Here is a 25,363-nt window from a genome sequence, read left to right as displayed (position 1 = left end):
ACTTTGGAGGTTAAATGAAATGATGTACTTGATGTTGATGGCCAACAAATTATAAATGTACATAAAATATAAACAATCATATGTGCATGTAAGACAGAAAACAATTTATGGTTCCCCAAGGGGAGAGGGAGGAAGGGACAAGTTAGAAGTATGGGAGTAACAGATATAAACTACTGCACATCAAATAGATAAGCAACAGGATTTACCGCAAAGCACAGGGAATTATATTCAATATCTTATAATAACCTATAAGGGAATATAATCTGACAAAAAGAACTGAATCACTTCGCTATACACCTGAAAATAACACAATATTGTAAAGCAAATATACTTCACTAAAAGACATGTGTATGTAAACAAACATACACACAAATCGTTGTATGTATATTACAGATATACATACACATACACTTGCTGGATGTGTTACTGTACTTGGGTAACCAAAATGTACAAGATGCATTTTTCGTCTCAGAGCTCTTGCAGCCTCGAGGAGGGCCGCCCATGGGAACCGCTAATAGCGGTGCCAGGTGTGACTACAGTGACGGTGGGGGCACCAGGGAGGGGCTGTGGTGGCCCTCGGGGAGGTGAGAGGGTGGCCAGGGACACTGCACAGGGGATGATGCCTGAACTGGTGTCCTCAGAACCCCCCCCCCCCTTGAAATTATCCTTCATAAACATTTACAAATTATCTGTACAGATGGCCAGTCAACCTCTGTGAATCAGAAGACCGATGTGAGTTTCCAAAGTGGTCACCGTGCATGGAGGACCACACAAAAAACTGAAGGCTGACTCTAAAGTAGGAAGGTGTTAAATGTTCATCCTACGGTCAAACACTTGGTCTGGCGGGAGAGCCAGCAGAGAAGCTGCCATAGTCTGCGGACTGTCTTTTAATACTGACTACAGTAGCAAATTCACATGTCAGGTTAAGTGAGAGAGGCAGAGAGGGCATCTTCCACGCCAGGATGCCAATTTCCTAAAAGTTGCTAATGCACATCATCAGGACACAATGCAACTGGCACTAACGCTCTGAGAGGAAGCTTGGCAGGGAACGATCAACATAAAACCTATTAGGCAATGTTTAGCAGATGGGAGCAGACACGCCCTGCATGGCAGACACCACTCCTTTTTTTTTTTTTCTTTCCCTGTCTTTTTAGGGCTGCACCCATGGCATGTGGAAGTTCCCAGGCTAAGGGTTGAATTGGAGCTGCAGCCACTGGCCTATGCCCCTGGCACAGCAATGTGGGATCTGAGCCACATCTGTGACCTACACCTCAGCTCACAGCAATGCCGGATCCTTAACCCACTGAGCCAGCCCAGGGATCGAACCCACATCCTCATGGATACTAGTTAGGTTCATTACTGCTGAGCCATCACTCCTTTTTGCCCTGACATTTTCAATCTTCGTTTCAGCTCATAGGCTCATGGTCCTGTAAACTAATATCATATTTCTATACTTCAGATATTTTCTAAACAGCACTTTTTTTTTTTTTAGGGTCACACCTGCAGCATATGGAGGTTCCCAGGCTTGGGGTTAAATCAGAGCTGTAGCTGCTGGCCTATACCACAGTCACAGCAATGCAGGATCCAAGCCGAGTCTGCGACCTACACCACAGCTCGTGGCAATGCTGGATCCTTAACCCACTGAGCGAGGCCAGGGATGGGAACCTACAACCTCATGGTTCCAAATCAGATTCGTTTCTGCTGCACCATGAAGGGAACTCCAGCACTTTTCCAATAGTAAAGAAAAACAGGTAATTAAATAAATGTGTTCAAGTACAACACTTAGTGGAAATGTGTGGGACCTCTTGGTTTCTCTGTGTTTTCTGAGGGTGGCCGTCCTCTGGGAGCGAAAGCACTGGGATTTTATGCTTTGGGCATCTCCCAGGAAGGGTTTTTTTAGTGTAGGACTTTTTTGGTCAGCATCTTTCCATTACAGCATCTCTTTTGCCTCCCCCAGTTCACTCTGTTATGCCAAGATGATGTGCATTAAATCTTTACTTCCATATAATAATAAATAATAAATAACCATGCCCTCCTCAACAAACATTTGTGGAATGCTGACTATGTGCTTGGCACCATGCTTAAGTGTTGTCGGGGTCACAAGGGTAGACGTCTGCCTTAGAGACCTTTTTGCCATAAGGGGGTGTGGGTGCCATTTTGTGGATTCTTTTTTTTTTTTCTTTTGCCATTTCTTGGGCTGCTTCCGTGGCATATGGAGGATCCCAGGCTAGGGGTTGAATTGGAGCTGCAGCTGCCAGCCTACGCCACAGCCACAGCAATGTGGGATCCAAGCCGCATCTGTGACCTATACCACAGCTCATGGCAACGCTGGATCCTTAACCCACTGAGCAAGGCCAGGGATCAAACCCGCAACCTCAAGGTTTCTAGTCGGATTCGTTAACCACTGAGCCACGAAGGGAACTCCGATTTTGTGGATTCTTATTTACTGCTTTGGTTAACTACCGAGTATAAAGGCAATAAAAAAATACTGGCTCTTCCTTAAGATTTACAGTGCACCACACTGTCATGCCTGCTGCCATCTAGAATCAATGTAGCAGACAGTAATGACAATGGTTCCTTGGATCTCTGTATACCTCGTCTAAGTTTTAGCTAATGGAATACTACCAGAGGAGACATGTATCATTTATGGAGTTTGTTGTTGTTGTTGCTGTTTGCTTTTTAGGGCCGCACCATGGCATATGGAAGTTCCTAGGCTAGAGGTAGAATTGGCGCTGCAGCTGCAGGCCCACACCACAGCCACAGCAAGGTGGGATCTGAGCCACATCTGTGACCTATACCACAGCTCACAGCAACGCCTAATCCCTGATGCACTGAGTGAGGCCAGGGCTCGAACCCCTATCCTCATGGATACTAGTCGGATTCCTTTCTTCTGCACCACAACAGGAACTCCAGAAGATCTTACAAGATGGGAATGTCTTCTCTATGTTCTCTTTCCTTGTGCAAGCTAAATGTCTAGCAACAGACGAATGGATTACGAAGATGTGGTATATATAGATAATGGAATACTACTCAGCCATAACAAGAACAAATTAATGCCATTTGCAGCAACATAGTTGGAACTAGAGACGCTCATCCTGAGTGAAGTAAGTCAGAAAGAGAAAGACAAATACCATATGATATCACTTATATCTGGAATCTAATATAGGGCACAAATGAACCTTTCCACAGAAAAGAATATCATGGACTTGGAGAACTGACTTGTGGTTGCCAAGGGGGAGGGGGAGGGAGTGGGATGGACTGAATTTGGGGTCAATAGATGCAAACTATTGCCTTTGGAATGGATAAGCAATGAGATCCTGCTGTATAGCACTGGGAACTATATCTAGTCACTTATGATGGAGCATGATGGAGGATAATGTGAGAAAAAGAATGTAGGGGAGTTCCTGTTGTGGTGCAGCAGTTAACGAATCTGACTAGGAACCATGAGGTTGTGGGTTCGATCCCTGGCCTTGCTCAGAGGTTAAGGATCTGGTGTTGCTGTGAGCTGTGGTGTAGGTTGCAGACTCGGCTTGGATCCCGAGTTGCTGTGGCTCTGGCGTAGGCCGGTGGCTACAGCTCCGATTAGAACCCTGGCCTGGGAACCTCCATGTGCCGCAGGAGCAGCTGTAGAAAAGATGAAAAGAAAAAAGAAAAAAAAAAAAAGAAAAAGAATGTATATGTATATGTGTGTGTGTGTGTGTGTGTGTGTGTGTGTGTGTGTGTGTGTGTGTGACTGTGTGTGTGTGACTGTGTTACCTTCCTGTACAGAAGAAAATTGACGGAACACTGTAAATCAGCTATAGTGGAAAAAATAAAAATTATTTTAAAAAGTAATATAAAAAAAAAAAAGACAATGAGGCCCTAGAGAAGGGTGAAATCCAACACATCAGACTTGGATATAGAGAGGCTCATGGGGCCAAAGGGATATGCCTGCCCAGAGCCCCCACTCCCTGGTCTAGACCACACTCCAGGTGACTGACATTTCCCGTCCATGGTCTGTACAGACCCCTGCCCCAGGCTGCGCTCCTTCGGATGGGGCCATCCACTGGAATGTGCACCCGTAGATCCAAGGGACAAGGGTGGCTCTCTGCAGGGGGCGTGGATGATGCTTGAAGTGGGGCATCCGCACACCTGCCCATGAGGCTCCTTGAGGTAAGAGACAGCTGGGGGTAGAGGGGAGAGAGCCGGCAGGAGGCTGAGAATTCAAAACAGGATCTTGGCCTTCCAGGCCATTATCAAAGTCTATTTGTCAAGGAAGGATGGCGGAATATATTTCCTTCAACAGTTTGTTTCCAAAAGTTCTTTAACTTTTAAATATTTGGTATGCATAGAACTGCCAGATAAAATAGAGGATGTCTAAATGAATTTGAATTCCAGATAAACTATAAATGTTTTCGTCATATCAGTGTGCGTCTCAAATATTGCACAGGACATAGTTATACTAAAAAAATATTCGTGGTTTGTCTAAAGTTAAAATTTAATTAGTCATCCTGTATTTTTTATTGGCTAAATCTGACAACCCCAGTATAGGTTTCTGTTTATATTCTTGCCAGAGGCCTGTGAACGTTAGGATGGGGCTAGTGGAGCTGTAAGAGGGACAGAGCTTGGCTTCTGGATCCCTAAATGATGGAAGGATGCCTGTGGACCAGGTACCCATATCTTGGACTGCTACAGCAGAACTCCTGCTGGTTTTGACCTGCATATTTTTAGGACTATTTATTAGAGCACCCAGTAACTCTCATGACAAAGCCAAGAAAAAGTTCTACGTTTCTCACTATGAAAATGACAAAAGTCTCCAGGCAGAAGAAAGAAAGCAGAGCTTGTAGGAGCAGTATGCAAACAGAGGGACATGCACTCCGCCAGGGGCCAAACCTCCCTGCTGCAACATCAGTCCCTCAGGGCTCTTTTCTAGGAGCCTGGGCTGTTTTATAGCTAGACCTTCAATGCAACCAACCACAGTGGAATGTCTTTCTATCACCATGATAGCTTTGAGAGGCTATGCTCCCATATAATATTTTCAATATTAAATAACAAATATATAAATACATATATATGAAATGTAAGAATGCATATAAAAATAAAGTGTCATCAACTTACATATGCACCTTCATTTCCATGTATAAAATGACAGCTAATGCTTATCAGCTGCTTATTTTTTTTGGCTTTTGTCTTTTTAGGGCCGCACCTGCAGCATATGAAGGTTCCCAGGCTAGGGGCCGAATCGGAGCTACATCTGCTGGCCTACACCACAGCCACAGCAATGCGGGATCTGAGCCACTTCTGCGACCTACACCACAGCTCATGGAAACACTAGATCTTTAACCCACTGAGTGAGGCCAGGGATCGAACCCGTGTCCTCATGGATGCTAGTTGGGTTTGTTAACTGCTGAGCCATGACGGGAACTCGCCTGGCTGCTTATTATGTATTAGGCATGCTGCAATTGGCTTCATATAAATGATCTCCTTTAACTCTTTTAATAATTTTATGAAGTAGATTATTGTTATTCCCATTTTATAAACAGGAAAATTGAGGTAAGACAGATCCAAAATCATACAGCTACTGAGTGGTATTGATCACATAATATCTGACCCCAAACTCTGCTTTTGTAGGGAAAAAATTGTGCTTCAGTAGAAAACTGCATTTTCTAGAACACACTTTACCAGATTATCAGATTTTGACTTCATGGGAGTAATTTTATAACTCTGCAAATTTAGATAGCATTGCAAAATAATTCTTGTTCATCTACAGACATGTGAATGAATTTTACCCAGTGGAGGGAAAACCTTCCCTCCCATGGAATAACCAGGTTTGGGTCTATTTGCACCTTCATTTCAAAATTGCTTTTTTCCATATAATTTGTGCTTCTTTAGTTTTTCCTTTAAACTGATTATAACATCTGTCTGGAAGTGTGGTACTGGTACCAAAACAGACATACAGACCAATGGAACAGAATAGAGAACCCAGAAATAAATCCAGACAGCTATGGTCAATTACTCTTTGACAAAGGAGGCAAGAACATAAAATGGGGAAAAGACAGTCTTTTTAGCAAGTATTGCTGGGAAAACTGGACAGCTACATGCAAATCAATGAAACTAGAACACACCCTCACATCATGCACCAAAATAAACTCAAAATGGCTTGAAGACTTAAATATAAGACAAGACATCATCAAACTCCTGGAAGAGAACATAGGCAAAATATTCTCTGACATCAGCCTTATGAATATTTTCTCAGGTCAGTCTCCCAAAGTAATAGAAATAAGAGCAAAAATAAACCAATGGGACCTAATCAAACTGACAAGCTTTTGCACAGCAAAGGAAATCAAAAAGAAGACAAAAAGACAACTTACAGAATGGGAGAAAATGGTTTCAAATGATGCAACTGACAAGGGCTTAATCTCTAAAATATACAGTCAACTTATACAACTCAACAGCAAAAAAAGCCAATAACCCAATGGAAAAATGGGCAAAAGACCTGAATAGACATTTCTCCAAAGAAGATATACAGATGGCCAACAAGCACATGAAAAAATGCTCAACATCCCTGATTATAAGAGAAATGCAAATCAAAACTACCATGAGATACCACCTCACACCAGTCAGAATGGCCATCATTAATAAGTCCACAAATAACAAGTGCTGGAGGGGCTGTGGAGAAAAGGGAACCCTCCTGCACTGTTGGTGGGAATGGAAACTGGTACAACCACTATGGAGAACAGTATGGAGGGACCTTAGAAATCTATACACAGAACTACCATATGACCCAGCAATCCTACTCTTGGGAATATATCCGGACAAAACTTTCCTTGAAGAAGACACATGCACCCACATGTTCATTGCAGCACTATTCACAATAGCCAAGACATGGAAACAACCCAAATGTCCATTGACAGATGACTGGAGTAGGAAGATGTGGTTTATATACACAATGGAATACCACTCAGCCATAAAAAAGAACAAAATAATGCCATTTGCAGCAACATGGATGGAACTAGAAACTCTCATCCTGAGTGAAGTAAGTCAGAAAGACAAATACCATATGATATCACTTATATCTGGAATCTAATACACAGCACAAATGAACCTTTCCACAGAAAAGAAAATCATGGACTTGGAGAATAGACTTGTGGTTGCCAAGGGAGAGAAGGAGGAAGTGGGATGGATTGGGAGCTTAGGGTTGATAGATGCAGACTACTGCCTTTGGAATGGATTAGCAATGAGATCCTGTTGTGTAGCACTGGGAACTATGTCTAGTCACTTATAATGGAGCATGAAAATGTGTGGAAATAGAATGTGTACATGTGTGTGTAACCGGGTCACCGTGCTGTACAGTAGAAGGAAAAATAATGTATTGGGGAAATTAAAAAAAAATTGAACAACAACAAAATAATAACATCTGTCTGGGAATTCCCGCTGTGGTGTAGTAGGTTAAAAATTCAGCCTTGCTGCAGCTGTGGCATAGGTTGCAGCTGCGGTTCAGATTCCATCCTTGGCCTGGAAATGTCCATGCTATGAGTGTGGCAAAAACAAAACCAAACAACAAAAATCTGCCTTTTTTTCCATTTAATTAAGGAATGAAATAAATTCTTTGATTTGTGTTCATGCGATATCTGTATGAGCCATGATTTTGCTTTAAAAAAATTATTGGTTAACAGTCTAACCACAACACTGTCAATGATGGCTTATGGATAACAAAAAAGGAAACATACTTAGTTCCTTGTAACTCTATAAGCTTGTGGGTGTGCCTGTGTCCATCATGTTTGGGTCTTGGTTGTCTGCAATATGGCAGAGGTCACCTTTCGCTGACTAGGTGGGCTTAAGAATGTCTCAAACCCCTCAAAGTCCAACCAGAAGAGGGCAAAGCCTAGGGAGAGTCAAAAAATCACTGTTCCCTTCTAAGGCTCACTTCCAAGTTCAGCTTCCTGCCTGAGGACCTGCCTCTCCCCAGTGACTGTCACTGGGATGGCCCACGGCTCCCCCCAGGAAGTCCAGAGGGACTGTCCTTTGGCCTCTCCTGGAAAAACACCCCAGGGTACAGTCAGCCTGACCTTCACACAAAGGAATTGTATATACAATTAATGGGTTAGTAGCTTTGAAGTGCTTTGATTAGTGATTATATAAAGAGCCATATAAGTGTTTGCTCAATAAAGACACATATACAATTGGAGACACACACACAGAAACTTGAAAAAACAAAGAAGTCACCAACCCTGCTGATTTCGGCTTTTCATGTTTTGTGTTCTTGGGATCATAGCAGGAGAGCGAGAAGGTGTAGGGCCGGGAGGTAGTTTCCCAGAGTCGTGTTCAGGAGCATTGCAAAACAGAACTTTAACCCCCGGTAAGATAACCCTGCCCTCTGTGGCCCAGGCATTCCAGCAAATGGGTGAATAAATAACCCCATCGCCCAGAAAACTAAATATAGTAAAAACTTGTGGTCTGAGCTGCTTTTTTTCCACTGGGTAGGAATGAAGAAGTGGCCTGGTAGGTCCCCTCTGATCTGGGTACCATGTCACCAAAGGGAGGCACAGGCCAGGCACTGACGGCCAGGTGTTTGAGCAGCCTTTGCACTGTGAGCGGGATTAGTGATGATTCCTATGGTGCTGGCCCTCTTGGGGCTGATGAGAGGGAACAGCTTGGCACAGGACAGAGATGAAATACTATGGAGCCCGAAGGGGTCATCAGGCTGTAGAGTACTGGTGACCTCAGCACCTAAAAATGAAATATTTTAGGAGCTCCTGTCATGGCTCAGTGGAAACGAATCTGACTAGCATCCATGAGGTCGCGGGTTCGATTCCTGACCTCGTTCAGTGGGTTAAGGATCCGGCGTTGCCGTGAGCCGTGGTGTGACTCGGCTCAGAGCCCACATTGCTGTGGCTCTTGTGTAGGCTGGTGGCTACAGATCCAATTTGACCCCTAGCCTGGGAACCTCCATATGCTGTGGGTGTGGCCCTAAAAAGACAAAAAGATTTTTTGAAAATTAAAAAAAAATGAGATATTTTAATCACAGATTTTCTTTCATGTTTAAGAAAACACATTCGTGAACATGCTACTTCCAATGGCTGGGACAGTCATACCTTGCCTTCACTTTCATTGGACAGGATTTCCAGGGCTTCCAGGTGTGACAAACCTTGATACTCATCAAACAGCATCCCATAGTGCGCGGTCCTCTCGGCTGTGAGCTGCTGGGCCAGCCTCTGCTTCTCCTTCTCCTTGGCTTCCCGCAGCATCTGCACAAATATGCAATGTTTGTACATGAGATGGACGCTTCAAAGCCCCATTTTCTGTGCAAGATGTAGGAGGAGATGAGCCCTGACTTGGTACTTATGAAGAGTACATTCGAGTCACTTTGGAGTTTCTAAAAAAGGATTTGTGATTGATTTTACTCAAAAAATTTTACATAATATTCTACTGTGAATTTTTCCTGCTCATATGTACATAACAAACAAAGCAAAAATGCTATGCCCAGGAACAGAATTGGAAAGAAGCAGCGCAAAAGCTGAACAGTGGTTTCCACAGAAGTGTTTTCCACATGCGTGATTAATCTTATTTTTTAAAATATCCAAATTTTCTATCACGAGCAAGTTGTGTACCCTGGGAAATGTGAATCTATTGTGACGGGGTTAATTATAACGTGTGCACCTAGGCAGACTTCAAAGCAAAAATAAGCTGGTCTGATTTTATCTGAGTTATTTAAAAACTTGTATGTGTCTGGTTATTAAACATCTTTGATGAAAACAATTAATAAAATATAAACTCCAACTATTTAATATTTAATGTAAATAAGAATGCTGACTTCTCAGGTCTTAGACACATTTTGAGAGCTATGACTGGGAACTGAATTCCTCTCCAGGTTGATCATTTTTCTCCAGTTATTTTTCTGCTGATTCAATAATAAGACAATAAAAGGAACACAAGTCCACCAGTTACTCCTAATTTCCTGCATTTGCTTTGATTCTAAGCATCTTTTACTCAATTCCTCACCAAGGTGGCTGTGGCATTCAGTTTATAAGATTCTTTAATAGGAGTTCCTGTCGTGGCGCAGTGGTTAATGAATCCGACTGGGAACCATGAGGTTGCGGGTTCGGTCCCTGCCCTTGCTCAGTGGGTTAACGATCCAGCGTTGCCATGAGCTGTGGTGTAGGTTGCAGATGTGGCTCGGATCCTGCGTTGCTGTGGCTCTGGCGTAGGGCGGTGGCTACAGCTCCGATTGGACCCCTAGCCTGGGAACCTCCACATGCCGTGGGAGCGGCCCAAGAAATAGCAAAAAGACAAAAAAAAAAAAAAAAAAGATTTTTTAATATCTATGAAGCATCATAAATGCATCGGCCACCGTGAGGACACAAGGGGAAGATCATGAAAGAATAGATTTTGTTTTTTATTATATGTCAATAAAACCATCAGCCTCATTCTCTTCTTGGGTTCTTGAGATTGTTAACCCCCAACCCACTGGGCTACAGACAGATTTCTCTCTTTTGTCTGCCTTCAAGACTAAATAAGTAGAAGATCTGAATTTAAAGTTTTCAAAACAACCCCATCAAATCATCCCTAGGAATTGTTAACACAATAAAACCCAACTACCCCCACTGATCTTGCTGGCTTAGTGGTGGTGAAAAGTTACCAAGTGACACTGAAATGGCTTCCTTTCTCCAGCCAACTTTTATCTCTAAATTTACACTTCAGATTAGAGGGAAAGGGGGATAAAATAGAAGGTAAAGGGGAAAATGTCACTCTGGAATGATTTGGATCCACTCAAGAAGCAGTGAAATCAAAGTGGCCTAACAAGGGCCACTGGCTTTCAAGATGCTGCTTCCTGGTTTCTTCTGGAGAAGAAACGGACATGGGTTTAAAGAGCAGTGAGTGACCCTGGCGTGGAAGCTTTTGGGATGGGAGCGGGGCAGGGGGGGTGCAGCTCTGCGAACTTGGGTCAGCGGGATCTGAGAGCCACCCTGTCCCCATGTTTTTCAGGGAGTGAGATAGAACACATGGGAAACTTAGGGAGGGCCTGGATGAACATTTAGTTTTCTGTGGAGGCTTAGTTGTGACCGGTGTTCTCGTGAGCAGAGGTCAGCTCAAGGTCCTTCTGCTTCCACATCTTGTCCCTCCTTCTGTTGTTGGTTCGAAACCTCGAGATTTCTTGGGCAAGATCTGAAACTGGCTCCACTCTACGGAGGGCAAAGGGGAGAATGAACATACAGGGCCATCCCTCCAGACTGGGAGGTGACAGTTTTAACAAGTGCACTTGGCTTATGGGGCTGGTCTTGGGTGTTGCCAGATAGCAGATCTCCCCATCTGCCCGCTGAATCTTAGGGGTTTGTACAGGAGCCTTAATGGGGTTCAGTCACATGTGGTACAGTCTACATAGTTTCAGTAGCACATTATTCTATTAAAGTTATGGTCTGGAAGTGGATCCTGCTAAGGAAATCCGTGTCTAAACACTTCTGATGTTCACAGTTATTCAGTGTGGACTAGGAAAAAAACAACAGAAGTCCCGATCTCATTTGATAGCAGCTTCATCCTTCAAGCTGCTCAGGCAAAAACCTTGGCATCATCCTTGCCTCTTCCTCTTATCCTGCCCCCTACATTCAGTCCATCAGGAATTCCGGATCGACCTTCAAACTATACCCAGAACCAGCCATTCATCACCCCCTTCATGGCCTCACCTGCTCTGAGACACCATTAGCCCTTGTGTGCAAACCTGTAAATGCCTCCCAAGGAGACAGTGGAGGAAGAATAGGCAGTGAGCGTGGCTCCATCCCTCATTTGCCCCCTTCCAATCACCATCACCGGTGCACCGGGACGTTGAGGCAGACCTACTCCTGGGAGACTGGAACGCCTACCAGCAGACTGCAGCTGGAGGACTCTGCTGTGGCTTTGTCGGACCCTCCTGAGACAGCCCAGCCATCCAGGATGCTTCCACCCCATCTCCTCCCCAACTCCCCTTCACGGGGTCAGACGTGAATCATGGTCTGACAGTTCTCCCAGCCTTCCTGAACCGCCCCAACTCCCATAATCTTCTCTCACACTGTTGTTTCCCCTAGTATAATCTTTGCATGTTTAATTAAGCCCATCTTGCATTTGCTTCTGGGGGGTCCTAGACTAATACATACTCTGACTGGTCACCCTGCACCTGACCCTCCCCGCAACTCAGTTTATTTTCAACACAGAAACTGGTATGATACTTTTTTTCTTTTTTGCTTTTTAGGACTGCATCCTCGGCAGATGGAAGTTCCCAGGCTAGGGGTTGAATCGGAGCTACAGCTGCTGGCCTACACCACAGCCACAGCCATACCAGATCCGAGCCGCATCTGCAAGCTACACCACAGCTCACAGCAATGCCAGATCCTTAACCCACTGAGCGAGCCCAGGGATCGAATCCACATCCGCATAGATATGAGTTGGATTTGTTAATTGCTGAGCCACTACAGGAACTCTTAGAGTGATACTTTTTATTATATTATTATTATTTTGCTTTTTAGGGCCACACTCGCTGCATATGGAGGTTCCCAGGCTAGAGGTCCAATCGGAGCTACAGCTGCTGGCCTACACCACAGCCACAGCAATGCAGGATCTGAGCCACACCTGTGACCTACCCACAGCTCATGGCAATGCCAGATCCTTAACCCACTGAGCGAGGCCATGGTTCCTAGTTGGATTCGTTTCTGCTATGCCATGACGGGAACTCCAAGAGTGACACTTTTAAAGTCAGATTTTGTCACTCCAAAATGTTGCCATGGTCTCCCCATTACACTGACAGTAAAGCCTGAGGTTCTTACTAATGCCCTCCAGGACCTACCAAGACCTGCACCCCATGACCACTCTGGCCTCATCTTCAGCAACTCTCATCCGGGCTCACTCCTTTCCCACCGCATAGCATCCCTGCCCTTCCTTGTTCATACCAGACATTCTGCCTCAGGGCCTTTGCATAAACTGCTCTTTCTGCTTAGAACGTGCTTCGCCCAGATTCTGCATAGTCAAGCCCCTCATCTCTTCCAAGTATTTGCTCAAATGTCATCACCTCCATTAGGTCCCCCCTCACAACCTTATCACGTACTTAACCTGTCCCTCACTCCCATATTCCTGGTTATCCTCTTTCTGCTCTTTTTCTTTTTTTTTCCATAGCACTCATCATGTTCTAAAATATGAGATCAAGCTTACTGTCTGCCCCTTTCCACTCGAATAAAATCTCCATAATGACAAGGATACTTACCCACTTTGACTACTGATGGCCTCAGGTGCTCACAACAGTGCCTGGCACATAGCGAACGTTCAAAATGCATTTGTGCAGGACTTCCCATGTGGCTCACAACAAAACGCATTTGTGCAATGTGCTGTGGAATGCCTTATGGAATGAATGAATATAATTACTGTTTGGAGGGAGGTTGAAGTGGGTAGGGTTGTGGCCATGTGGCAAAATGTTCTGCATCACACTTGCTGCACATGTTTCAGATGTGCAGTTATAAACACTGCGGATGGCTAGCATGGAGCCTTGGGTGACACATTTCTATGAGCATCACTACTTACTTTTTAACAGATTGAATGCAGATGGGATAAACATTGTGAAGGTGGTACAAAAACTATGGTAATCTGGGAAACTGACCAGGTCCAATTCTTCATTTTACAGGTATGTAAACTTAAGCCAGTGATGCCACAGACTTAGCCAGTTGCTGGACTGGTCACATTTCCCCCCACATTATCTCCTTTGACTACAAATTTATCTATACCTATTATATATACGTATATGTATATATATACACATAGAATGTTTATATGTACGTACAAGTGTGTATATACATGTAATATATATAATATACAATGCCTGTCTACATAATCTCATAACAAAAATACTCCCAGGAGCTCACCAAATAACCCTTTCTTCCTGGACACACAGCTAAACTCTATTTCTCAGGCCCTGCCCTGAGTTGAATTAGGCGGAATATGTGATAAGTTTTGGCCAAGGAATGAGGGTACAAGTGGCAGATGCTACTTCCAGGGCTAATCCTAAATTGTCCCAGATGACCCTACATATATTTCTCTCCCCTTTGTGTGAGGCTGGAAGGATTTTAACATGGTGGAGGCACAAGACGTGGGCTCAGCAGATAGCTTCCCAGGGGAGTGAACAGGAATAGTCACGCTGTAGGAATGAAAAACAAACCTTTTCACACTAAGCCACATTGATGCTGGGGTGATTATTATTGCTTTTGATTTTGTTTTGCTTTGTATTTTTACAACATCTAGTGCTACTTGGCTGATTATTACAAAATCTACTTTCTTTTTTTAAGGATCAGCTGGATAATGGTCTAGCTGAGTCTGCCAAGTCCCTACCTGGGCTCTAATATCAGAGTGGGTATATGTGCCAAAAAGAAAAACCTAAAAAAAAAACTTTTCAGGAGCGACCACTAACTTGTTGTCAATGATGCCTCCTCCATGGCTTCCTAGCATTGAGCCATGAGAAGATATGTTTGTCCTGTTGTGAAATTTATAAAATCCTATGCCCCCTCCTCCTGATTTTGGTAAGGCAGACTCTTAAGGGCAGAGGGGAAAAGGGACGTGCTTGCACTGCGGGGTTCTGAGCTGAACATGAGCTATCAGGAAGAGCAAGTTCAATATTTGAGTTTTATCTTTGGAAAATAAGATAAATATTATTTTAAATTCTCTTGACTGTATGTAAGTTTTACTTACTGTTAATCCTTTTTTTTTTTTTTTGGTCTTTTTGCTATTTCTTTGGGCCGCTCCCACGGCATATGGAGGTTCCCAGGCTAGGGGTCCAATCGGAGCTGTAGCCACCAGCCTAAGCCAGAGCCATAGCAACGCGGGATCCGAGCCGCGTCTGCATCCTACACCACAGCTCACGGCAACCCCAGTTCCTTAACCCACTGAGCAAGGGCAGGGACCGAACCCGCAACCTCATGGTTCCTAGTCGGATTCGTTAACCACTGCGCCACAACAGGAACTCCAAGTTTTACTTACTGTAAGTAAGATTAAATCTTCATATCCTATTTCTCAAGGAGGAATACTTTAGAGCTGGAAGTGTGAGAGAAGCCCACCTTGCACATAGTAAGACAAATATAAATTAAAATTCCAATGAGATGCCATTCCTACTTATTTTTTTTTTCTGTCTTTTTTTTAGGGTTGCCCTGTGGGATATGGAAGTTCCCAGGCTAGGGGTCAAATCGGAGCTGTAGCTGCCGGCCTACACCACAGCCATAGCAATGGGGGATCCAAGCCACGTCTGTAACCTGTTAAACCACAGCTCACAGCAATGCTGGATCCTTAACCTACCGAGCAAGGCCAGGGATCAAACCCATGTCTTCATGGATACTAGTCATGTTTGTTACCACTGAGCCACAATGGGAACTCTGCCTACCTACTACCTTGACGCATAATAATGACAATGACACTAACTAACATTTTCGGGTGCTTACTATGAGTTAGGTTCTAGTCTAACTCATTTACTCCTCACAATGAAGCTCTTGGTAGGTATTGAAGTTACCACTGTGTACAAATGAATAATCTGAGGCACAGAAGGGTTAGGTCACCTGCCGAAGGTCATGCGGTCAGAACATGGTAGGGCGAATATGGTGTGTGACAGACTGAATGTGTCTCCCCCCAGATTCCTGTGTTGAAACCTAATCTCCATTGTGATGGTATCGGGAGGTGATTAGGTCATGAGGGTGGAGCTCTCATGAATGGGATTAGTGTCCTTATAAAAAGGACCCCAGGAAGCTTCTTCACCTTCTTCTACTGTGTGAAGAAACTATGAAAACTGCTGTCTGTGAACAGAAAGCAGGCCCTTCCTAAACCCAAAATCTGTTGGTTTGGTCTTTGATCTTGGACTTCCCAGACTCTAGAACTTTGAGAAAGAAATGTTTGTTGTTTCTATGCCCCCTGTCCATGGTGTTGTGTTACAACAGCCTGAATGGACTAAGAAAAATGGCACACATGGAATGATCTTCAAGAAATTAAGTAGAATTTAAATAAAGCAAGGTATAAAAGAGTATGGTTAGTATGCTAACATTTGGCTGAAATAGTTTGCATGTATATATTGCATATTGACATATATATGTACGTATGGCTACATCTATCTATATATCCATATAGTTATATCTGAATCTGTCTATATAATGTCTCTGATAGAATTCATAAGAAGTTCGGAGTTCCCGTCATAGCTCAGTGGTTAACGCATCCAACTAGGGACCATGAGGTTGCGGGTTCGATCCCTGGCCTTGCTCAGTGGGTTAAGGATCTGGCGTTGCCGTGAGCTGTGGTATAGGCTGCAGACGTGGCTCGGATCCCATGTTGCTGTGGCTCTGGCGTAGGCTAGCAGCTCCAGCTCCAATTGGACCCCTAACCTGGGAACCTCCATATGCCAAGGGAGCAGCCCTAGAAATGGCAAAAAGACCAAAAAAAGAATTCATAAGAAGTTGGTAACAATGGTTGTTACCCATGAGGACTGGCTGGGGAGAGGGGTGATGTAGAAACCCAGTTTTCACTTGGGCTGTTTTGCGTCATGTGAATTTGAATCATGTGCTTTAAAATATCTATTACAAAAGATAAATCATGTTTTTACTTTATTGACCCAAATCGCAGAAGTGTGTAACCCCACCTGAGACAAGGAAACGGTCCTCTCCATGAGTGTCTTGGTCCGCTTAAAACCTGGGTCACTTTCCGCAAGGACATTCATGGTTTTCTTGCCAATGAATTCCAAAGCATCAAGACCACCCGTCAAGACGCTTTTACCCTGCCAATGAGACAATGGCATGAAATTAGAGTTTCACATTTTGCTGTTTTGAGGCAGGCCACACCTTCCAGACTGTGCTATCTTCAAATACTAAAATCAATATAAAGTCACATTTTTTTCTCATCAGGAGATTTATCATTCATTTACCCCTATTTTCTTTTCCTTAGAAGAGCATATGTCATATAATTTGTAGGATACACCAGGTTATTTTAAAAGAATGCCTGAGAAAACCAGAGTAATTTTACTGACTCTGTGTGTATGAATAGATATGTTTCTAAGGCAAAAAATTAATAGGTGACCCAATTGCTGTTTTTGTTTGAAAAAGTTTTAATCCAAGTAGCAGATTTGGAGCAGTCTATTAAAATGTCAAATACTCTTGCCAATTTAGGGAATGCTTTAATCTAGGGCCCTGGAGTGTAAGCCCCTCAGGCTGTTTTGATGGCTCCTGTGTATTTTCAGAAAGTAGCAATAACCACCTATAATTAGTATATTCATGAAATAGGACAGGTTGATTTCCATATCCTTCTGGCTTTAGAAACCATTCTGTTATGGAGTTATCCCTCTGCAAATTCCTTTGCAAGCCACTGCTTTCCTTTTTTAAAGATTAAAATAATCGAGATTTTACTCACATTTCTTTGCGACATCTTCTTTGCCTATACCCCAACTACCCGACTGCAATTACAATATGCATATGTCTGTTTTTTCTCACTTTACATGAGTTTGCATGTGTTACATTTTATTATTACTTTCTTATCGATATGCATTTTCTATTTTTCATAATTAGTACTTCAATATCAATATTCAATTTCACAGATGAATGTGCTTTATTAATCATCTCCATCTTGGACATTGAGACTTTGTTTTCAGATCTGGGTGCCAATAATAATCACATTACAAAACAGATTTTAAAGAGCACATACTTTAGGAGTTCCTGTGTGGCTCAGCGGTAATGAACCTAACTAGTATCCATGAGGATGGTTCGATCCCTGGCCTCACTCAGTGGGTTAAGGATCCGGTATTGCCGTGAGATGTGGTGTAAGTCACAGATGTGGCTCAGATCTGGAGTTGCTGTGGTTCTGGCGTAGGCCGGAAGCTGCAGCTCCAATTTGAACCCTAGCCTGGGAACCTCCATATGCTGTGGGTGCGGCCCTAAAAAGCAAAAAAAAAAAAAAAAAAAAAAAATAAGTGCACATACTTTGGGAGAACTGGGGGATATCAGCAATTCACATTTTTGCATAATTTGATTTCTTTTCTCCTAACATCCTATGAGGGATTACTTTAAGTAAAGAATAAAGCTGGAGAAGAAAGGACATAGGACTTTGAGTAAGGGCAGACTTGGTGGGAGGTGTCTGGAGCTTGGGAAAAGGGGGTATCAGAAGGTTGGAGAGTACACAGGAAGGAACATGAGGATGCTGAGGACAAACTCAAGGGGCCCTGCTCAGGGGGACCATGAATTCATTTCTTACACTGGAGATAATGAAAGAGTTTTAGTCCCGTCCCCAACTCTGCAACCCTCACCATGGGCGCAGTGGACTCGTTAAGCTATCTGACTCTAAACCATATTTGCTGCCTCTCTTTTCCCTGCTTAGTCCAGAGGTCCTCAAGCAGCAAAGAGGGAAACAGTCATTTCCTATTTCTGGCATGCCTGGACCTGAGGTCTGGGTAAAACACCCCACGTGCGTCCACAGCCCCCTCTTCTTCCCACATTGCACTGCATCCAACAACCGTTGAGTTGCCTCTGTCTTCCAGGGTGCTGTACCCTCTTGTTTGCCAGCATATGCCCAGCATCTAGCATAGCTCCTGGTATAGAAGGAGCGCTAATCACCTTTTTTTAAAAAAAAATGCATGAATAAATTGGACATGAGTTATATTTCTTGAAAAGCTAGTTATCTGGGTTTACCCAGCAGAAAATAAACCTTTCTTCCTAACCCTGAAGACCAGCTGGTTGCCTCACCTCAGTTGGGTGACATCCCCCCTTTTCATTATTCCTCAGTATTTTGTTGCCAATAACAAGCTTCTTAAGGTTCTTTAAGAGGCAGGGGCCTGGGAAGGGGGGACAGGTCTTCGGGTTATTCAAGGAAAGAGAGAGTGGGAATTGGGAGGGAGGGATGGAAGAGAACGTTGGGTTTAGTTACACGGAAATGCTTTAGAAACATTTTGGGAATGTTCCTGGTTCTTTATATTTGAATCACTTTATAATTTTTCAAACTGAAGGTTAAGAGAGTCAGAGCATCTCGGAAAAACAGCTGTCCCAGCTCGAAGAAACAGCCCTCTCCCCACCCCCAAACAAAGGCTGTCCTTGCAGCTGTTGGAAAGGACACTGTTACATCAGACTGAAAAATGTTCCTTCTAAGCAGCATCTTTCTTTTAAGCACGAAAGATATTTCATTTTGTTCTTCGTCATTCTAGTTCCAAGGTTACATCTACTCTGGAGGAGAAAGCATCACAAAACCATAATCCAAAGTTACGAGCAAGGTCATCTTTTGTCTGGTGTATCTAGGTCACGGGTAAACAGAAATATCAAAAGAAGGCACCGGCAGACCTCAGGGAGCACAGAGGAAGCGGCGAACGACTCACTGTGTTCTGAACCGCGTTGGTGATGGCTGACAGCATGCCCCGCGACCCTGATGAAGGAGAAGTGGGGGGGCTTTCTGCGGGGCTCTGATCTGCAGCCGCATCTGCTGCTAAAGAGGAAGACACCCTTTTAGAGTCCATTTTGCAGATGTGAACTCGGTCATCCATTTGCACACAGAGCGTAGCACAGCCCAAGGGCCAGAAACCCAGATAAATGCGCCACTCACTTTGGGGGATTTCGTTTTCTGTATCAGGTTGGGCCGCTTCGGAAGAGCCAGAGTTCACACTATGCATCCGGAGGGTGGCCCCTGCTTTTTCCTTGACCGCTGTTAATCCATGACCTGCCAGGAAATAAAATACGGCTCATAGATACAATAGAAGTCCACGGTCTGCAGGTGTCAGAGTTCCCGTAAGTGGTCAGTGCAGAGCCGCATCTCTAGAGGATGCAGTGGTTGACAGCACAGACTTGGTAAGCCCTCCAACGTGGCCTCCAGTCGGAGCTCGGCTTCACCGCCACCCAGGTGGGTGACTTTCAAGACGTTCTCAACCTTCTCTGTGACTCAGTTTCTCCATCGCACTGTTGTGAGGAGCGATAGAGATATATGCACGCCAAGGGCTCCCATGCTTTACTATTCCCTTTGCCTCTCACATGATCAAATAATCGACCTGGGATTCCAAAATCCAAGGTATTGCCTGTGAATAGTGTTCCTGAATTACCCTCTTTCTTCTTTTTGAAGCTTTTTAAGGCAGGGAGGCATCCTTGCAGGCCTAGCCTGTTGCAGGTGCTCCCTGACCATTTGTTGAATGGAGATCAGATGAGCCTTAACAAGCTTTCAAAGCATGAGTCATTGCTTTAGTATGGTCTGAGTGTGAGAGCAGGGTCTGGGTATGGCATATCAAAATCAAAAGGCAAGCCTGTGGGAAAACCAGAAAGGGTACCCAACAGCTCTGACGGTTGCTCTAAGCAGTAACAGCCCAAACGCAAAATAGAGTCAGCCAGGATGAGGGCACAGATTTTACTCCATGTGAGCAAGCAGAGCCCCTATATTCCCTGGAGCCCAGCACACTGGGTATGCAAGCATGCATGCATGCATGCATGCATGTATGTATGTATGTATGTATGTATCTACCTATCTCTCTATCTGCCTACTATGTATGTATGTATGTATGTATGTATCTACCTATCTATCTCTCTATCTGCCTACCTACCTACCTATTGTCTTTTTTATGGCCACACCTGCAGCATATGGAAGTTCCCAGGCTAGGGGTTGAATTGGAGCTGCAGCTGCTGGCCTATGCCACAATCACAGCGATGTAGGATCCGAGCCACGTATGCAACCTAGGCCACTGCTCAGGGCGACGCTGGATCCTTAACCCACTGAGCGGGGCCAGGCATCAGACTCGTGTCCCCATGGCTACTAGTTGGCTTCTTAACCTGCTGAGCCACTTCAGAAACTCCCCACCCTAGGTATTTAATTACTAGTAACTATAGAGCTGACCTTCTCACCTACCGTCCACACACACACACAGACACACAGACACACACACACACACAATCTCTCACACACACAAACAACCCCTCACTTGAGGAATAAATAGTCTTATCTACATTTTATTTTGAAGCAGCTTTTTTTTTTTTCTCCTTAGAGGCCCCCCCCCATGAGTCTCAGATTTCCCAGACTCAATGAAAAAATTAATAGTCTAGAGATGTCACAAGTGGCTGTTTGAGTCCTTGAAGGAGAAGATGGGCTGTCGTCATCCCAGCATTCACCTCCCTCTGAGGACTCAGGGAGAAAATAAAAGATTCCACTTGGGACCCAGGTAACCTCAGGCCATTAAAACCCAAGGGAGCAGTGACATTAATACATGGGGGAAAAAGGTCCAAATTACAGCAGGATTTGGGAGTCAAAGAGAACCATCCAGTGTAGAAGACACTTAAAATGACCGATTGTCCATCTCCTGAGTGAGAGAAAGACATGGATGAATCCCAAACCGAAAGAATCATATTTTATCAGTTGTAACCTTACTTATCAGCGGGATCTTAATCGTGGCATTGAAATTTACCAAACTGATACAGAACTAATTATATCCAGTGGGAACCACCTGTTATTACACATGATCTAGAAAACACTGAAGCTTAGGAAACATTATTCACAATGTTTACAACGTTAATTACATAGAGAAATATATGACTATATCCATGTGCAGATCGTTGACACAGTTCAAATTCATTATTGGGCTACTTTTCAAAAAGATGCATAACTGCTAAAACGAAGACTTGAATTAATTCTCTCTAGCTTCCAATAAATTCCAAGCATACAATGGAAACTTATTAGAGTTTCAGTAACATATTTAAGTTATGGGATATAATTATTTAGCTTATTTACATACTGAGCCCATACTCCTTACCATCCTTTAAAGACATACATTTTCCAAAAAGGCAATAATACACACCCAAGTCTCAATCTGTGATTCTCTTCTATATTTCTGAGGGCTAAAATCAAGGAATACATGCATTTCAGAAGGCAGGGCGGCATCTGCTGCATCTCTGCATAAACCATACAAGAAAGATGATTCCACATCCTTCCCTGAGACCATTCAGGGTTTAATGAATCTCATTGTGATTAACTCTTCTTTAACCTTCTCCACCCCTTGCAGGTTAGGGTCATGTCCAAATCTTTTCCTGGGGAAGCATAGCTTCTCGCCATCTCAGAACACAAGTGATCACAGATATGTATGCATTACCTGCCTTCAGAAAAATCACTTTGTTTCTGGCAGGAAATACTGTTTTATGTACATAATAAGTAGAATGCATCTGTTTAACAGACATGACAATAGGGTGCTACTCCAATCACCCCCCCCCACACACACACACTAGTAGCTTTATTGAGGTATAACTGATATACAAAGACTTGCACATATTTAAGGTTCTTCCAATTATATTTTCTGATTAATCGTTCTTTTTTTTCTGAATTCTTTTGTTAATGAAAGTACAACTTTACATTCTTCTAGAAATATAAAGCTATGGTTTTTCTCAGCTAAGGTTTAGACTCCATGCCACACCCTACTTTGAAGAAGAACTTCTAAAACTTTACTTAGTGTGACATCTAGTGCCCAGAACAAGGAAGTAATAATATGGCGTCATTGCTGCCTTTTGACTGAAAGTGATTCATTCTCAGAGAAACTGATTTGGTTCTACCAATAACAGAGAAAAACAACCGATAGGAAAAATACTATATGGTATAGTTCATGGATTCATTTCTTTACATGTCATCATGAACCCTAAGTATTCTCAAGAAAAGAAACTCCTTCAAATTACATAGTTTTAAAGATGGACTATCCTCTACTCTTTGATGTACTGCAATAAAAAGGTGTGTAGTACAAAGAAGGTAAGGTAATAATGCTGCAATACTGTATCATTTGAAACAAAATGTTAAATGATGAGCTTGTATCTAACTTATCTCCTTTACTCTAGTGGAAAACACACTAAATTTAGGAGTCAGGAGACTTGCGGAGGAGCTTTGGTTCTATCGGTTATTAGCCATGTGGTCTTGCTGACCTTTCTGAGTCTCTGCTGCTGTGTCTTCTCTGAAGGGAGGATTATAAAATCTACCTCCCAGAACAACTCAACTCAACAACAAAAAACAACCCAATTTAAAAATGGGTAGAAGGGAGTTCCTGTCGTGGCGCAGCAGTTAACGAATCCGACTAGGAACCATGGGGTTGAGGGTTCGGTCCCTGTCCTTGCTCAGTGGGTTAAGGAACTGGGATTGCCGTGAGCTGTGGTGTAGGTTGCAGATGTGGCTGGGATCCCGCGTTGCTGTGGCTCTGGCGTAGGCCAGTGGCTACAGCTCCGATTAGACCCCTAGCCTGGGAACCTCCATATGCCGTGGGAGCAGCCCAAAGAAATAGCAAAAAGACAAAAAAAAAATAAAACAAAATTAAAAAAAAAATGGGTAGAAGACCTAAATAGACATTTTCCAAAGAAGACATGCAGATGGGCAGTAGGCACATGAAAAGATGCTCAACATCGCTAATTATTAGAGAAATGCAAACCAAAACTACAAAGAGGTTCCACCATTAACAAGTCTACAAATAACAATGAGTGGTCACCATTAGCAAGTCTACAAATAACAAATGCTAGAGAGGGTGTGGAGAAAACGGGCCCCTCCTACACAGTTGGTGGGAATGTAAATTGGGACAACCACTATGGAAAATACCTCAGGAAATTAAAGAACTATCATATGATTCAGCAATCCCATTCTTGGGCATATATCTGGACAAAACTTTCATTCTTAAAGATACATGCACCCAAATGTTCATAGCAGCACTATTCACAATAGTCAAGACATAGAAACAACCTAGATGTACATCAACAGATGAATGGATTAAGAAGATATGGTACATATACACAATGGAATACTACTCAGCCATAAAAAGGAACAAAATAATGCCATTTGCAGCAACATGGATGCAACTAGAAATTCTCATACTATGTGAAGTTAGGCAAAAAGAGAACAACGAATACCATATGGTAGCATTTATAAATGTGTGATCTAAGATATGGCACAGATGAACCTATTTAAAGAACAGAAACAGACTCACAGACACAGAGAACAGACTTGCGGTTGCCAAGGGGGAGTGGGGAGGAAGTGGGATGGATGGGGAGTTTGGGTTTGGCATATGCAAACTATTACATTTAGAATGGATAAGCAATGAGGTCTTACTGTACGTATAGCAGAGAGAACTACATCCAATCTCTTGGGATAGACCATGATGGAAGATAATATGAGAAAAAGAATGTGTGTGTGTATATGTATATATATCCAATCTCTTGGGTCACCTAGCTGTATAGCAGAAACTGACACAACACTGTAAATCAACTTGATTTTAAAAAAGATATAACTGAAAAAAAAAAAAGGACAAAAAAAAGTCACCGAGGAGAACTATGTGAAACCCTTGGTATTGGCCAACATTATTGAGCACTTACTATGTCCCAGTCATTGGACTAAATATTTTTGGAAGAGTAAATTATCTCAGTTAATCTTTTCATTATGAAGTAAGGGATATTATTATGCCCATTTCAGGAAGGAGAAAACGGAGATCTGGTGATGTGAAATCACAAAGCCAGTAATGGCAGAGGCAGGATTAGAACCCAATCTTTCTGAGTCTAAAACTCATATGCTTGATCACTCTATTATATTAAGAAAGCCTCAGATGCCATGTATAGTTGAGTAAACGTCATTTTAGTCCCATTTCTAGAACTCCTTGGAAATCAGATACTTAATCAGGAGCTTCCTCCTTTTAAAAAAAAAACAAAAAAAAAAACATTGGTTTATGCTAAAATTAGTCTGAGTTACCTTACCTTGACCGAACAGCAAGGTGACGGCCACAACTGAAGTGAATTCCCTGCTCCTTCCAGCCGAGCCTTGAATTGGCAAAGTTTGATATTTTTAGGATCTCCCCTGTGCTGTGCAGACACAGATCCCGAACACTGTATGGAGTTACCTTCTACTCCAGTTTAATTTTTTCCTCAAAAAACACTGTAATTTCAAAAGGGAGGGGGGAGTTCCCTGTTGGTCTAGTGCTTACGATTTGGCACATTTACCACCGCAGCCCGGGTTCAATCCCAGGTCTGGGAACTGAGATCCCAAACCATTAAGCCTCTGCATGCTCTGGCCAAAACAAACAAACCAACAAACCACTGTGATTTTACTAACTTTTCTTCTTGTGAGTTCCACCAAGATCAAAACCTCATTGAAGGGAGGTCTTCCGTCTTTCTGGAAGATCAAAATAATTTGCTGTTGGTGGGTCTCTCTGACCAAGTGGTAACTTAGGGGAGCAACAGCCATTCTGTTCTCTGGGATGACCTGGTAGCCTTAAGTGTACTTTCCACTGGTCCCATGGGATAAAGGACCACCCCTTCTCAAGGACGGCTCCAGCTAACTCATTCAGAGGGCTCTCCCCTTTTAGATCACTTTAATTTTTAATACATTTCCTTCGTTTTTGTTTCATTTCTTTCTTTTTCTTTTTTAATTGTTATTTCCCAAA

General features: G+C 43.2%; 1 protein-coding gene across 7 annotated transcripts in view; it reads right to left on the bottom strand.

Moving 5' to 3' along the window:
* Positions 1-25,363, bottom strand: part of FAM114A1 (family with sequence similarity 114 member A1) — a 96,836-nt gene that overhangs the window by 39,596 nt on the left and 31,877 nt on the right. For 4 of the 7 annotated variants that reach the window (XR_014812312.1, XM_084971734.1, XM_084971736.1 and 1 more), the window contains exons 4-7: positions 19,540-19,653; positions 19,316-19,422; positions 16,604-16,738; positions 9,075-9,227 (exon numbers count right to left, since the gene is read on the bottom strand). Coding sequence is in view for 6 of the 7 variants with exons in the window: in XM_084971734.1 (XP_084827860.1) it covers positions 9,075-9,227; positions 16,604-16,738; positions 19,316-19,422; positions 19,540-19,653 (509 nt within the window). In the remaining variant the exon portion in view is untranslated. The remainder of the gene's footprint in view (positions 1-9,074; positions 9,228-16,603; positions 16,739-19,315; positions 19,423-19,539; positions 19,654-25,363) is intronic. The other 3 variants (XM_084971735.1, XM_084971737.1, XM_084971733.1) reach the window with 1 other exon arrangement.

The sequence above is a fragment of the Sus scrofa genome, chromosome 8 (genome assembly GCF_054392235.1).
Source record: "Sus scrofa isolate SSC_HxYL_T2T_F1_AM1 chromosome 8, Sscrofa_HxYL_maternal_Yorkshire_Landrace_v2.0, whole genome shotgun sequence".
NCBI lineage: Eukaryota > Metazoa > Chordata > Mammalia > Artiodactyla > Suidae > Sus > Sus scrofa.
Note: the sequence above shows the minus strand (reverse complement) of the source record. Positions and strands in the feature narration are given on the sequence as shown.